General features: G+C 40.1%; 1 protein-coding gene across 1 annotated transcript in view; it reads left to right on the forward strand.

Annotated features, from left to right (window-relative positions):
• The first annotated feature begins 242 nt into the window (after positions 1–242).
• LOC111871617 (G-protein coupled receptor GRL101) overlaps positions 243–15,158 on the forward strand; it is a 203,147-nt gene continuing 188,231 nt past the window's right edge. Inside the window, exons 1-3 of the mRNA XM_023864843.2 lie at positions 243–246; positions 1,898–2,075; positions 3,489–3,547. Coding sequence (XP_023720611.1) covers positions 243–246; positions 1,898–2,075; positions 3,489–3,547 — 241 coding nt within the window. The remainder of the gene's footprint in view (positions 247–1,897; positions 2,076–3,488; positions 3,548–15,158) is intronic.

Consider the following 15,158-nt stretch of genomic DNA (forward strand, 5'->3'; position numbering starts at 1 on the left):
ATGGCACTCGAGAGCGAGTGCTGAAGCAGTGGCTGTAGAATAAGATACAGACTTTGCGGAGAGAAGACATAAAACTGTTCCTTCGTCATGAAAATATCTCGAAATTTAAGGACGTTGCGCGGAACAGTACTTTCATTGGCGTACAAAGATATATAATGCAGAATTAAAATTGATTTAACCATTTGTAAAGTTATTTTTGCTTTTATCTCGTATGAACACAGCAGTACATAGGCTTTAGATAAATGGGTAAATAAGCTACCGTACCTCAGTTTATATAACTGATCCTTCAGTTTTATGCTCGGTTATGAGCATAACCTCTTTCAATTTAACATATAGCTAGATGTCCAAATGATTAACGAGCTCTGAACCATGTGCTTATACCAAACTCTCCTTTCCATATTCACCGATAGCAGAAAACTTCGAGAATATCGACTGCCTTCCTAATGATATGTGACCGACATCCGTCATGCTGACAGAATATTACCAGGTACAGCAAGTAGTTCTCAGACTGATTAGAGTGGAACACTGAAGTCCGTATGCAATTCTTAAGCTTCTCCCAGAGCTCGTGACTTGCAGCCCTGAAAGAAACTTTATATTTACAACCGAACATTGTAAAATGTAGCATAGCTTCTTTGGATTGCAGTATTTGAAGTGTTGTTAGGGAATAGGTAGCATAATCAGCATTGTTTAACTTGAAGTTATGACCAACCAATTACAGCCACAGACGCCATCTTGGACCACTCGGGACGACTCGGGAACAAGCGTATGATCGCTTGTTGAAACCTCGAATTAAAATTAATGTATGCATTTCTTCTGTTTGGTGGGTCAGCTGTGTTGAGAAAGCCTTTACCCTGAGTCCATTCTGTCTAAGAGTCTTGTCGTTAATTAAGGAAATACTTAAGAGGAAACAGATGAAGAGCAAAGTACGAGTAAAGTATCCTCAGCAAACTTATAATTTGTTGTTGGTATTTTTTTTTTCGTCTGTATATAGCAGTGTTTCTCAGCCCCTGTCTTCAATTATACGAAGCCCTCGTCTTATAAAAAAATTATCCGGCCGCGGTCTCACAAAATTTGAGAATCGCTGGTTATACAGTACATAGTAAATATTTTCATTCGTTCATTAATCAATGGCTCTACAGCCCTTTGTTGGGCCCTGGCCTCTTCTTCAGTTTCGTAATCTTTCTAAACAGACGGTAGGACTCCTTGGAAGGGGGATCAGCCCGTCACAATGCCGCTACCTACACACAGGACAGCGCAAACAGAATAAACGCTCAAACAGACAACATGCCTTCGAATGGAATTCGAACTCACTATCCCAGCGTTCATACCTGAGACTGTGTGGTCACTGTGATCGGAAAATTTTAAATTTCTTTGGTAGTATATCATTATTAGGATCAGATAGAAACAGCAGAAAATATGCTCTGTATTTTATTACTTTCCCGAAATATAAATGAAGAAATTTCGAAAATTAAGCAGGCAGTTTCGTAACCAGGATTTTAAAACTTTATGCTAGTAATCTGGTAATTTCATCAATAATTAAAAACAAATTTATTATGTAATATAAATATGGTACATAAAAATACCGTGAACATTTGAACTTCCGAGAACACTGTGCCGCTTTTAGCGAAATTTAAAGTAAAATCAGACAGTCTTTCAGAATTGCTGTAGACGTCGACTTCTGACACCGGTATCTCCACTCACACTCCTCGGCTTCTGTTTCGGTACCGCAGAATTTGTCGCATGCAAACCACTTCCCAATTATCCGACGACGAGATCTGCTCACGCCATGACATCAAACTGCAAGACCACTGCACAAATTCAGCGCGCATCATCTCAGCGGCTGACACCGCATGCGTCACAGTCCAACTCTTAAGTCTGGTCTTTCGTATTTCCTTAGGCTTGTCTGCTGGCGTGAGATCTCTTGACGTTGACGTGGAAGGCTCTGAGACTGATGTAGTGAGCTCACTGGGAGAAGCAAGGAACTTCGCACTTGAATCTTCTGCGTCTGTTTCTGGCACATCAATGCTGGGTCTCACTGTGATCAATGGCAGTGTCATTAGGGTTATATTGGAGAGGTAAATGAGCGTTGGCGGCTTTGTTGGTGTGAGTCAGGAGTAGTTTGCTGGTGAACTGGGATGATGCATCAGCTTCTTGCGGAATTGCCTCTTCGTTGATAGGATGAATCCTGGTCTTTTTGGAGGTATGCTGTATTTCTTTCACGCAAAAGTGTGTACGCTGGACCCAATACTCTTATTATGTGGAAAGAAATTCTGTTCGGGGTTTTCTCTGACAATTTTCTGAATATATTCTTCCAGGAATTGTGACCAGTGAAATTTCAATGATTTGTAAATGCCCGTATGTAATAGCGCAGATGATATTTTGTGTGGGACGAAACGTCTGCAAGGAAGATATTCATTTCGTGATTGAACCAAAATAAAAATACATGGTATGGACAGGAATTTTATTCTGATATAACTCATAGAAATATTGCTGTAACACAAAATATTAACGTATGCATGGGCATGATTTCTGCTATCGAAAACGGAGAAAGAAACCCGTGATATCTCCAAAAATATAGGTATTGCTATAACAAAGGAAAAAGAACAGGAACAAAACGTGCCCGCACAGAACAGAGATTGTGTTTGTGACTCCCATGAGTAGAGTGAGAGAGAGCGATGCATGTGCTATATCTTCAGGAGAAGTGTCTGCAATACGCGGATTCGGCAGAGTCTACAAGTTACTACCGCGAAGTTACGTGTATGGCGGAAGTGCCTCATTTTACCCAATTAGGCAAACAATAAGACGGGAAGAAGCGATGGTAGAAGTAAACATATATAAGTAGGTAAACAAACGACGAATAGAGGAAATTTAACACGTGCTGTGCTAGCTGGACCTAAAGGATCCGACATAAGGGGCGGTTTCCTTGTTGCATGGAGAAGAGATATTTTAATTGAAGCAAACAACAGACAGTACTGCAGTGACTAATGAAACATTTCCAGAAACCCTTGGGACTACATGAAAGGATAATGGTCAATAAAACCATGGCAGAGTCACTGCTGATAACTTGCTTATCTGATTCTGCTGCTCTTTCTGTTGCGCTCACATGCAAAGCGGGCAGCGGGCGAGGTAAGGCACAAAATGATACCTCACGGAGGCCACTTCGCCCCAGACACCCGGCACACGTAACCTTCCAATTTGTAATGTTTGTTTGTTTCTTCTCGTCTATTCTCATCGTCACTTCCTTTCTGTCTTTCCTCCTTCCATAGTTGCTTCTCCTGTTTTTCTTTGTTTTCCTCTTAAGGTTCTCGTTTGCTTTGTCTGTTTTGTGTTTCTTTCTTTCCTCTTTACTTTTCTGTTTTTTTTCTATTCGTGTAATTTTTCCCGGTACCCAGTGGATAGGAGGCTGGATGGACCCCAGGGCTGGTCTGGACGACGCGGAGAGGAGAAAATTCTTGCGTCTACCGGGATTCGAACTCAGACCCCTCGGCCGTCCAGCCCGAAGCCAGTCGCTATACCAACAGCGCTATCCCTGCTCTACTATTAGAAGGTACGGACATGAAAAGAAGCTCTCCTGCCTAATGAAAAATATTGCCCCAGGATTCGCCTACAATTTCTGAGAACCACGAAAGGCTTAAGCCAACCGAAATTGTAACTCGGTACTTCCTGAATTAAATTATACAACCCGTGGAGCCGTAAAAGCTTGCTGGGTGATTTTAGCGAAAGTGGGGTGGTCGCAGGCCATTGTCGAGGTCCTAGGCGCCCATCGATCCGGCGATCCCAGTGAGTCCTTGGCCCAAAGCTATGATCGCCCTTACAGTCTGCTGAATACGGGGTCAGCACTGACAAGCCTGTTGCTCCTAATGTTATGTGACCTGTAATAAGGAAACTGTTTCTGTGAGTGTATTTGTGTAAAGAAAAGATCTGAACTACAGCCTCTTATAGGCCTCGGCTTGCTTGTAAAGGTACGGCTGTAGCCTGTTTTATCCTTGGGTACTAGATGAAGGTGTGGCTAGCGTCACCCTCGGACCGAGGTATCAACAGTGAAAGAGGTCCAGGCACATTCAGGTTTCAAGTCTATGTGTTCTTCAGAGATGGTCTGAAGTCGGTGGCAGAGAGAATAATCTCTGCCTCCGACTTGAATCGAACCCCGAGGCTCCGGTAGTCCAACCTGGAAACCCTGCCGCCGTTCTTACTGAGCTTGTTGGCTCACGTGCATTTCTGTGGTAGCGTATAATTTAAAATATTCATCCCCCACAAATAATTATATTTAAGTCTTTTCAGATGGTGGGACACGTTTATGTTTACTATGCTTAAACATAGAACACGTTACCGTTTAGTCGGCGTAAACATAGAACACGTTACTGTTTAGTCGGCGTAAACATAGAACACGTTACTGTTTACTTAAACGTGAAACAAATCCAGTTCAAAACGACAACTTCCTTTAGGCAAAGTATGGAAGTGGATTTTTAATAGAAACTTGTATCTGGCCAACTGGCCCAAAAGTAATACGTTTATCACGAAATTCTCCTTATTGAAGGAATCAAACTGGAATAGAATTGCCGTACTGAAGCCAATACTTTCAGTTCTGTGACCTAATCAGATACCGAGTTAAGTACATTAGTTCTTCATCATCTAAAGTTCTTCCGCTTGCCCTGAAATGTTATCTCTGTCTCTTTCTTCAGAAACAGGACACAAATGTTGCGTTCGCTAATGTGTAACACAGATTATACGTAATGCGCCTCCTTGTCTGCTCGTCCCACCATACGGCTGCTTTCCTGAGCAGGCAGCAACATGTCCTCTTAGCTGTGAAAACGGTACAGAGAGCCGACAGTATAAGAAGGCTTATGCAACTCCCTCGTTACTGGGTTAATTGCGCTCAGTTAAAGAAAACTCCTCACAATTTCCAGTGCCACTGCAGAAATCTGCAAGATATAAATTTAGCATCTTACCTTATTTTGTAATGAAAGATAGGTTCGTGGTATAATGTCCGTCCTTTTGAATGTTCCCCTCTTAACAACATCGCGACTCATTAATAGAATTTCATAAACAATTTGTTGTACACTTTGCCACTCAAAGCTATAATTAACATAGTAGTAGTAGTCCTCTTCGGTATAAGGCATGCACTGTCTTCGCTCGCTCGGAAGCCGAGATCGTTGGTTCGAATCCCACTCAGGGCATGGATGTTTGTGTGCGTTTTTCTGTGTTTGTGTGCAGGTAGAGGCCTTGCGACGAGCTGATTACCCGCCCAAGGAGTCCTACCGAATGTGTATGATCTAGAAAAACCGAAGTGAACGGAGAAGTTCATGGAGGCAGGCCTAGGCCCATTGGGGCTGTAGTGCCAAAGAAAGAAAAAGTAGTAGTCCTCTTAACATTAGGTTATATTATAACAATAGATCTTCGGAAAATATCCAGCTTTCTTTGACATGATATAGAATATAAATTCGCAGCGTAACCGTCATGCGAAATCAATGTGAGTTTTCTGTTTGATGTCACTTTGATAATGAGTCACGAATTACCAGTGGCTCTTTACAGCTTTACGAGAAGAAACACAAAGAAAATATCTTTTGAAGAATGTCGTCTTGTGGGATGTGGCGCCTGTAGATCTTGTGTAAAGCGACGTTCCTCCGAAACGTCGGTTCACACAAGATCTACATGGCGCCACATCCCAGAAGACGTCATTCTTCATAGTCACCGCCGTGAAAACCTCAAATCTTACAAATTATCTTTTGTTTATATGTGAAACACTTGTAGTGCCTATGTCAAAGTTAGTAAATATTTCGACTACGCGAAATTTGTAGGTTATATGTGGCACCTTCAGAGGCTCTGGGATCTGTAATAAATGGATGTTGTGCATGGGAAGCGATCACTGGACTGTAGAACTGATGAAGATCGACCGAAAAAAGTAAATGTTGCACTTGGTCAGTTTTAGCCCCAAGCTGTCCAGTTGTAGTAGATCAATAGAATACGGCAGGACACAGTGATGTATTTTACGCAGAGTGAGGACAGAAACGAAACCTTTAATTACCGCGTGACATATTGACTGAACAACCTGTCGACTTCCCTCCCTTACTTGGTACCTGTCAAACTGAAACTTCTGCTTAACATAACGTGTGATAGGGAGTACTGCCATGCAATAAATTGAAAGTAGCCTCCTTTCGACAGGACCATGAACCAGTTCAATTCTCATCCACTCCGCACAATTGTGACATAGACGAAAGGTTAACAAGAATGTAAAGTGCCAATCTTAATAGTATGCATCTTGTTGAGTGTCATAAACAAGGTACATAAAATGTATACAAAAGTATGCAGTCTACATAGCGATATACTGTATTTAAATAAAATAGGCATTATCATATCAGCATTTGTTTTTATTGACGCAACATGTTTCGACCCTTATACTGGGTCATCTCTAACAAATTGCATCTAATTCTTCAATAAGGATCCTTATTGTGCACTTGACTGGTTTTAAATGCATAAACCGAGTCTTTCAGATAAAATAATTATTAATAATAATTATTATCTGAGTATTTAAAATTTTTACCAGAAAGACTCAATTTATGCATTTAAAACATTCAAGTGCACAATAAGGATCCTTATTGAAGAATTAGATGCAATTAGTTAGATGCAATTCAACAACTGAGTCTGGTATCATTTTACGCCTGATGATGGCCCAGTATAAGAGTCGAAACATGTTGCGTCAATAAAAACAAATGCTGATACGATAGCGTCTACTTTGTTTTAAATACAGAATATTGTTGTGTAGTCTGCATACTTTTGTATACATTTTGTATAACTTGTAAAGTGCCAACTTAACTAATACTTCATCCTCATTAGATTCAAATACTTTCCCGAGTGTTTGTTATAACAAATTTATAATTTATATTCCTCTCTCGAAATAAGAGATCATGTTTCACATTCATACAAATTAATTAACGAAATTTTTGTTCCATGTAATCTGACTTTCGGAGTGTATTGATAGTAATTTTAATTTTAATTTTGAACATTATCAAAACTTACCATCACACAGGTAAAGTAAGTAAAAAAGTAAATGTATCCCTGTAACAGGCCGTTGAGGCCCATAGGGTTGTGAGATGTTGAGGTTCCCACATTTTCTAGACAATCGGCCCATAATGGCGGTAAGGTTGTCAGCCCTACGCGCCGGCCATCCTTTACCCCAAGAATATTCCAAGAATATTCCTGGCACTCATTTCTGTTAGATATGCACAATTTCTTAACTATGTTATTGCTGATTTTCAGTTCCTGTCTTTCTCACGTATATAACTCTATGCATACTGACATCTGCCTGTAACACTCAAGTCTTTTTTAAGTAATTCTTTAGTTTATGTTGCAATTGTTCTTTCATAACAAAGGAACTACATCATAAAATACCAAAGTCTAGCCTTTTTGGTTCATTTCGGCTTATTAGACACATTTTTGAGAGAAATTTAAAAAATAAAGAGTGATAATTAGGGCCCGTATTTTGATGACCTGAAAATATTTCAAAATGACCTATAAAATGACCGAAAAAATCCAGAAAAATGACTTGAAGGAGAAAAGAAAGAACACTTCGCTTCCATATTATTCACATTTCAGAAAACATATGAAGAACAATTTCCTAAAATGGCCAAAAATTAAAAGAAATACCCTTAAAAGCCCAAAAATTTACCAAAAAATTAGCCGCAAAACGAAAAAATTAACTTAAACCTAAAAATGTCAAAGAACTACCTATAAAATTTACATTTCGGTAACCAGCAGCTCATATCCGAGAAAATTATATATTTAAGAGCATCGCATAGGATACAAGGAAAAAAAGATGACATGTCATCAAAATCCAGGCCGTGGTGATAATATATTCCAACGAAGCGACACCGAACGTAGGGCGTCCTCATATTCTTAATGGAACACACAATCTCTCCATCCCTGTACTGAATAAGCAGTCATACAAAGCTTCGTGGCTGGACGTAATGTTGAAACTCCTTCATTGTAAAATGTTCTGTCTTACGAAGCCTTCGTGAAACACGAAAAATAGTAACTCAGTATGAAAATACTTGTAGAGAAATTTTCCACCCACATTGTTATGCTACTGCCTGAGGGTAGAGAAATTTTCCACCCACATTGTTATGCTACTGCCTGAGGGTACTGTAATTTTGATGACAATATTGATGTTTTGGTTATGGTAAATTATAAAGTATAAAGAAGAGAGTTATTGAAGGAAAGATAGAGGGGCGGATAGAAGTGACCAGAAGACGAGGAAGAAGACGTGAGAAAGGAGAGGATATTTTCATTTGAAGGAGAAAGCTCTAGATCGCATCAAGTGGAGGAACTGTTTTGGAAGAGACTGTGGACCTGTCGTCTGACAGATTACAGATGAATGAATGAAGAGAACTGACTTTTATTGGCAAGATGTTCATGCAGAATTTCATGAGACATGTGAATTGGTTGGAAGATTATTACGCGGATAAACATAGGGGTGCTTATACATGATTTTTATACATATATGTTTGTCATGTTTAACGATGCCTTGAGTCATGAGGTGGGAAGGATGGAGAATGAAATGGTCGTGGCCTAAGTTGAGATGCTCTCCCTGTATTTGCCTCACGTGACTGGATTTTCACGAGAATCCCATTCATAATATTCGGTTTTCTGGCCGAGATTTGAAACTGGCATTTTCAGAATTTCACGAAAATTCCTAGATATTCGCCCGTGCAGTCGATGCAAGGACAAGAAAATGAGTATTTATTCTGTTTCATATATATACGTTACATGCCATTTTATGGCACGTCATAGATGTTAAATATTTGCAGATTCGCGCATCAGTTTCATGGAGGCAAAGCGGCGTTAGTAGACATGTTTGTTGGTTTAGTTTGACTAATGAGGTGTAATATGGAACGTACGAGATGAAGATTAATATACGAAAACGTAACTGCGACACGGATAGCTTATACAAACAAATTATCATAATTTGTGCTCGTCATAAACATGCAACCTGGCATTTCAGTGTCTTGTTTCAAGTTAAGTACGTTCAGACCGCTGTTTTACGACTTTTGTTGAATATTGCTAATCCTTCCGTGTCACTGACACTATTTCATACACCGTTACGCCATATAACGCATAATTTTTGTCTGAATATGATAGGCCAGCGGGTATAGCGAATATGCTAAGGGCTGGACTGACGGGGTTCGATTCCCGACAGAGGTAAGACATTTTTATCTCTGGATCTCGCTTTGGAATGGTTACAAGGGGATAAAGCGACAGGAACGTGAAGCTGACCACTCGCATCCTTATAGTGCAAGGTCAGTATCGCTGGAGCTATACGTCCACTACCCCATACATCTTCATGGCGTGGTGCTTAAGCAAAGAGACAACTTTACCATTTACCTTGTTAATAACACGACAGCCAGTCCGATTACAGGATTTGTTTGTTGAATTTTTAAAATTTTATTCAACTTCTGCAAGAAAATAATGGAAGATAGAGAATATGCATTATACTCTTTGTAGCTCATCCTAGTAATGATATGCATCCACAATAGTATGCTTAATATATACATATATATATTTCTATATACAGAGGTAAAATTATCGACAATATTATAAAATGTGACTTCGATATTGTTGCATAGGCTTAATTACTTAACTAAATATAGGGACAACTTTATCTTCTTTAATTTTACTAAAATATGAGACTCACGCAAAATGTTCCAAGTTTTGGGCTGAATCAGGTAGAAATTACTTTGAATTCCATCGTATTCTTTTTCTCCTACTTTTGTGTCTTTCGTTATTCATAACCTGTATTTTTTCATACTCTTCGATATTGTCAATTTATAGGAGTGTGACTGTATATTGGTTTTAAATTTATGACTGAATTTATTTGATTTCTTGATGCAGCGAGTGACTGCACTTAAATTATATTACACACACAAGTCTCCATACTGATGTCTTCACTAATCGTTGTTTGGTAGCGGCTTTCAGCGGCGGACTTTCCTCTTCCTCTAGCCACAGCTGCTATCTTCTCGCATCAACTCACATCGAATGAACCGCAGAAATTCTCTCTGTCCAACTCAGTCACTCACCAACCAACTCACTCCATTCCAATAACTAACTGTCCTTCTTACAACATCTCGGCGCGGACCGAACAGAAAACACCGTTCCATTATTGCTGTGCAATCGTTGCCGTGGAAACATGCTTGTCTGTCAAACCGTTATTTAGCAACGGCAGATGTGTAGCCGCTTCTTTCGCGGTCGTTGACTAATAACGGGTCTCCTTCCTGTAATGTATTTCAGCGCCCATGTAGAGATTACATTGCTTTTATATGAGAAATTTGCTACAGTGGAAATGCTCTAGGTCAGAACTTGTATTTGGGAGATGTCCGCATACAATCTCTGCCAGAACAACGGCTAATTTAACTACGGTCTTGATGAATTTCCTCAGTCCCCAGGCCAGTATCAGGAATAGGTAATGACCTGGCTTCCTATGCACCATTCGAGATCATCATTCTATTTATGTCTGCGCTATGGAACTTCCGCATTTTACCTTAAAAGCATCGTCTTCAGAGGCAACAAAAGATGTACCCATCTTCCGAAATAAGTGAGACTGACCCTTGTAGTTGCCCCTATATTCCGAACCTCTTTCGCATACGAGCGCGGGAAGAACGTCAGACGCTTGACCCAGAAAGTCGGTCTGACCAATAACTTATAAATCTCTTTGTGGCTGTTCTGCCTTCAAAATTTAACTCTGAAAAACGAGCTGTTACTCAGTCAACCTGTTGCTGAGATATGAACACATTCGTGTGCAAGGACACCGTTAGCCATCAAAATATTATCACATGAGCGAGTGATTATGGACAGGGTTTGGATTTATAATCGGATAATCTGCTATGTAATTATTAACGATGTAATAACGTTAAAATCCCAGAAGTCGATATAATGTCACACAACAACCTACACACTTCTGCTTGATTGGATTTCCATGTGAAATTGTTACCTTCATGTTGTAGCGTGTTGTAAAGTTGTAAAGGAGACCGTGAAGCGAAGACTAGGAGGTGAGATGGACGCCAGGCCTGCACTTAGTTGTGAGGGAGTCTGTGAAGAGAATACTTAGTCCGCGCAGTTCAGAGCCAGCGGGCAAAGAAGTGAGAGTAAAACATGAAGAATCTGTACTGTTAGAAGCCGTTACCAGGGAACGGCTGGTGAAGACACAGCACACTGAAAAGACTTAGCGTGTGCTGGAGTGATTTTTGAACTCGTGAGGATAACGATGGCCTTGTAATTAATTGTAATAACGAATCATATGTTGAAGTGATCGATAACTCCAATCCAAACCCCGCTTATACGTGACAATATAATCCACTCTGCCTAATCCAAATTAGCTTAAACGTATTTATTGAGAATATTATGAGAACTAATTTTCTCGCTCTATAACCATGGAAGTTCCAGATCAGATAATAGGCCAGAAAGTTAAATATAGACCAGAGATATAACCGTACATAAACACACATACATATATAATAGGCTGAACGAGCATTTAATGTGACATTTTCAAACTGCTAATCATTTTGTTAACATACATGTGCATGCGTTCACATGTCTTTATATGTGGTCGTATACACATCAGTGAAATTGTTCTGATAATTTCTGTTATTGTGCACACACTCTATTCACCATTTACGACAGCGAGGAATCGATCCAGGTGATCCTGTTGCTCAGTAGTATTGATGTTGCATCCTCTATGATTGCATATTCATGTGGATAAAAATCCTATATTTTTTGTGTTTGTGTTCTACGTACTGCAGGTTAGGCCTACGTCTTCTAATCGTGGTGAAGCGTGTTTTGGTGACTCCGTATGTTTGCTTCATCACCCATAAATTTTGTAAATCGACAGTATTGATATTATTGAAATAGTTAACTAGCGCTACCATCTGAATCCAAAGATATGGTACCTCTGCGAGCAATACAGTGACGTCAGACACTTCCATCCACCTCTGACCCCTTTTCGAGCTTCAAACGTGAACCAAATGATCCAGCCAATTTCAGGACTATGTGAAAGTTTCGTTCCATCACATTTTACGATCATGTGCTTACAGTCATAAGGCCAGCTGTCAAACCAAAAGGGGCACACCCATCGTCTATAGCCACACCTTGTCGACCTTTCGTGATGCAAGCAAACTGCACGTAACAGAGCTTTTAAGGAGCTGACAGTTGCTCATGTTGTCAAGAAATTTAGTTCTTTTTATAGAATGTGAATGTCCATCACTGAGTCCACAATTTCCTACCATTCAGCTGAACTTTCTTCTTAGGCAGCTGAATCCAAACCACACTTTCACAGACATTTCCTTCAGAATCCACTTTAATAATATACTCGTGTTATCCCGTCATCTACTCCCAAATCCACTGTAGTTGTTAATCGTATTTGGTTTGTATTCACTGTGGTAGGATGTCCTTATTGTTGTGTTTTGTGTATTGTGTTTTGTTTGAACGTGTTGTCACTTAGTGTAATGTGTGTTACTTGTCTGTTGTGTCCTATTGTGTACTACTGCCACCGGGCTAAAACCCAATTGCAGTATAATAAANTCGTCATCTACTCCCAAATCCACTGCATCTTCACTTCCTTACATCATGCGGCCTCGCGCCATTTTATCATTCCGATATCGGTGTAAGATCTGAACGTTTGTGATGAACTGTATTAATGAAATTAATATTTCTGGACATTATACAGTGTTCTGTTATTTTTTACTTAATGTTTCGGTGACAGGATTCTCTCTCCGACCTCAGGTAAAAGCCTACTCAGCTGATCCCAATCGATGAATTTAGTCCTTATCTCAGGGTACCATGGACACCACAGGACAGGGTATATGAACCAAGCAGAGCATAAATCATCTGCCAGAATTAAGAAAATTATTTCGGATGTACCCTTAACGTTATCTCAACAACCATATGTGCTAATTTTGATATGAAGGATATATCCGAGATATTCACACGCATTGGAAATAATTTCAGTTTCAGGACAGTTTTCAAAACTAAATTATACTGCGTGGGACTGTGATGAAAACAGGACCAGTTAGAGATGCCATTCACACGAAGTGTCTGTACAATACCCCATGTGAGTGTTACAGATGATACATCAGCAAAACAAGTAGACGTTTAGAAGTCACAGTAAGGAGCACAAATATAACCCGACAGTGTGCTTGGAAAATGAAAATTAGCCTAACATGGATACGAAGAAGGCCCCAAATTATGATGGAAGGAAACGAGTTTCTTGCAGATTGAACCGAACGAGACCTACAGGAAATACAGGGAGTCCTCCCACATGTCTCTGGGAGACCGTCCGATCAGTCAACCCAGCTTGGAGATCTCTCCCATTTGAACTCCCGTTATCACAGCAGAAGTTAAGAAACTGCAGCTCCATGCAGTGTAGACTATGAGTGAAAGTTGTGTTCCTATACGGAGATTTCTCTCTTTAGTGAGGACTTCTATTCTGATAGTACTCTGATTTTAACAATAATATCCGTGAAATAATGCAATGACGTAGGTACTTCGACTCGTATGTGGAGTTTTCGTTAGTGTTTTCAATGTTTGTCTTAACTCTCGCAGTTGGTTTATGCTGTGCTTTGTTTATATATCCTATCTTGTGTTTGGTGCTGATGTCCGGAGATAGGAAATAGTTCTATCGATTGAGCCAAACTGAGTAGATTTCACCTGAAGGCGGAGGCAAAAACCGGTCTCCGAAATATTGTGTTTTTTAAATAAAAGCAAGACGATCGATAATGTCTAGAAACACAATAATTTTAGTTATATTGATGTTATGTAAATTCAAGCACAAAATTAACTAAGGCCAAGGATACGATAGAATAGTTTTAACTAAAATGGGAACCTGAAAATGGTACGTAAGTGCCGAAACCTATCGTCCTGGTCAGCAAAATCTACCTGCTGAAACAATGTTGTGTTAGCAGGGATACTATAAATATTATTATTATTATTATTATTATTATCGCGCCAGGCAACGGCGCGATAAACACCTCGCTTAAGCGCCCTCAGCAATAGGCAAGGAAAAGATAAAGTTGACCCTGTGCTTAACTAATTAAGCACTACTCCATGAAGGCGTATGGGGGAGTGGATATATAGGTCCACATTTTCCTGACCTCGACATTAGCTGGAGGTGATGGGTCAACAGTCAGCGCGCCAATGGACTGAAGAGGTAGCTATCACGTGACTCGTTTTCTGTGTGGTCGTCCTTATGCAACAATAGGATTGTGTTTTCTATGCATGGTAGGTGCAGAGGCTGTGTAATGTTAGTTATGGATATAACAGTTTTCCATGTCCAGTGACAGAGTTCTGAGTTCTCGGTAGGTGACAGCCACGGGAAGTTCGTACAAGACTCGTGAATGCTTGAAGTGTGGATAGAAGATGATTTGTTTCATTCTGGACCATCACACTAATAATATCATGAAAAATGGCGATTCACCAGTCACACTAGACGGTACTGTTTAACTTTTCATGTGATTAGACCACTTTATTCATGTGCAATATTTGGAGTGATTTCAAGTGCTAGTTCCTGTGTTTTAATTGCGTTGCCAGGAGAGGAGTAGTGTGTATGTAACAGTGAATTATAAAATGCATAAAGAGAGATAGCGCTGTATTAAATGTGACTGAGAGATTGTAACCAATAATAAATCCCAATACAAACATCCGAACCTGAACCCGTTATTTTCGTCACGCGTACCACCGTACACGTAACAGTAAATCAGCTAACGCCGACGTGCATTACCTTAATTTCACAGATACTCCTGATCAGAATAAAAGTTTCAGAAATGTAAACTAACACTAACCTAAGGCCGCGCCATAGCTCAAGCGGTTAGTCACTGGCTTCCCCACCGAGGCGGCCCGGGTTCAATCCCGGCTCTGGTCAAGTGGGATTTGTGGTGGAAAAATGTGGCGCTGGGGTAGGTTTTCTCCGAGTACTTCGGTTTCCCCTGCCAATCTTCATTCTACCAATTGGTCCACAATCACCCTCACCTATCATCTGGGGCTGGTACAATAACCCAGAAGTGGCTGCAGTACAAGGGACTTAGTCCCACCCCACTAGCAATAAAAAACACTAATATTCAGCAAATAATGCATTACATTATAATGCATTTCGGACCGTACTGTTCCTTAAGGTGAGT

The sequence above is a fragment of the Cryptotermes secundus genome, unplaced genomic scaffold (assembly GCF_002891405.2).
Source record: "Cryptotermes secundus unplaced genomic scaffold, Csec_1.0 scaffold327, whole genome shotgun sequence".
Taxonomy (NCBI): domain Eukaryota; kingdom Metazoa; phylum Arthropoda; class Insecta; order Blattodea; family Kalotermitidae; genus Cryptotermes; species Cryptotermes secundus.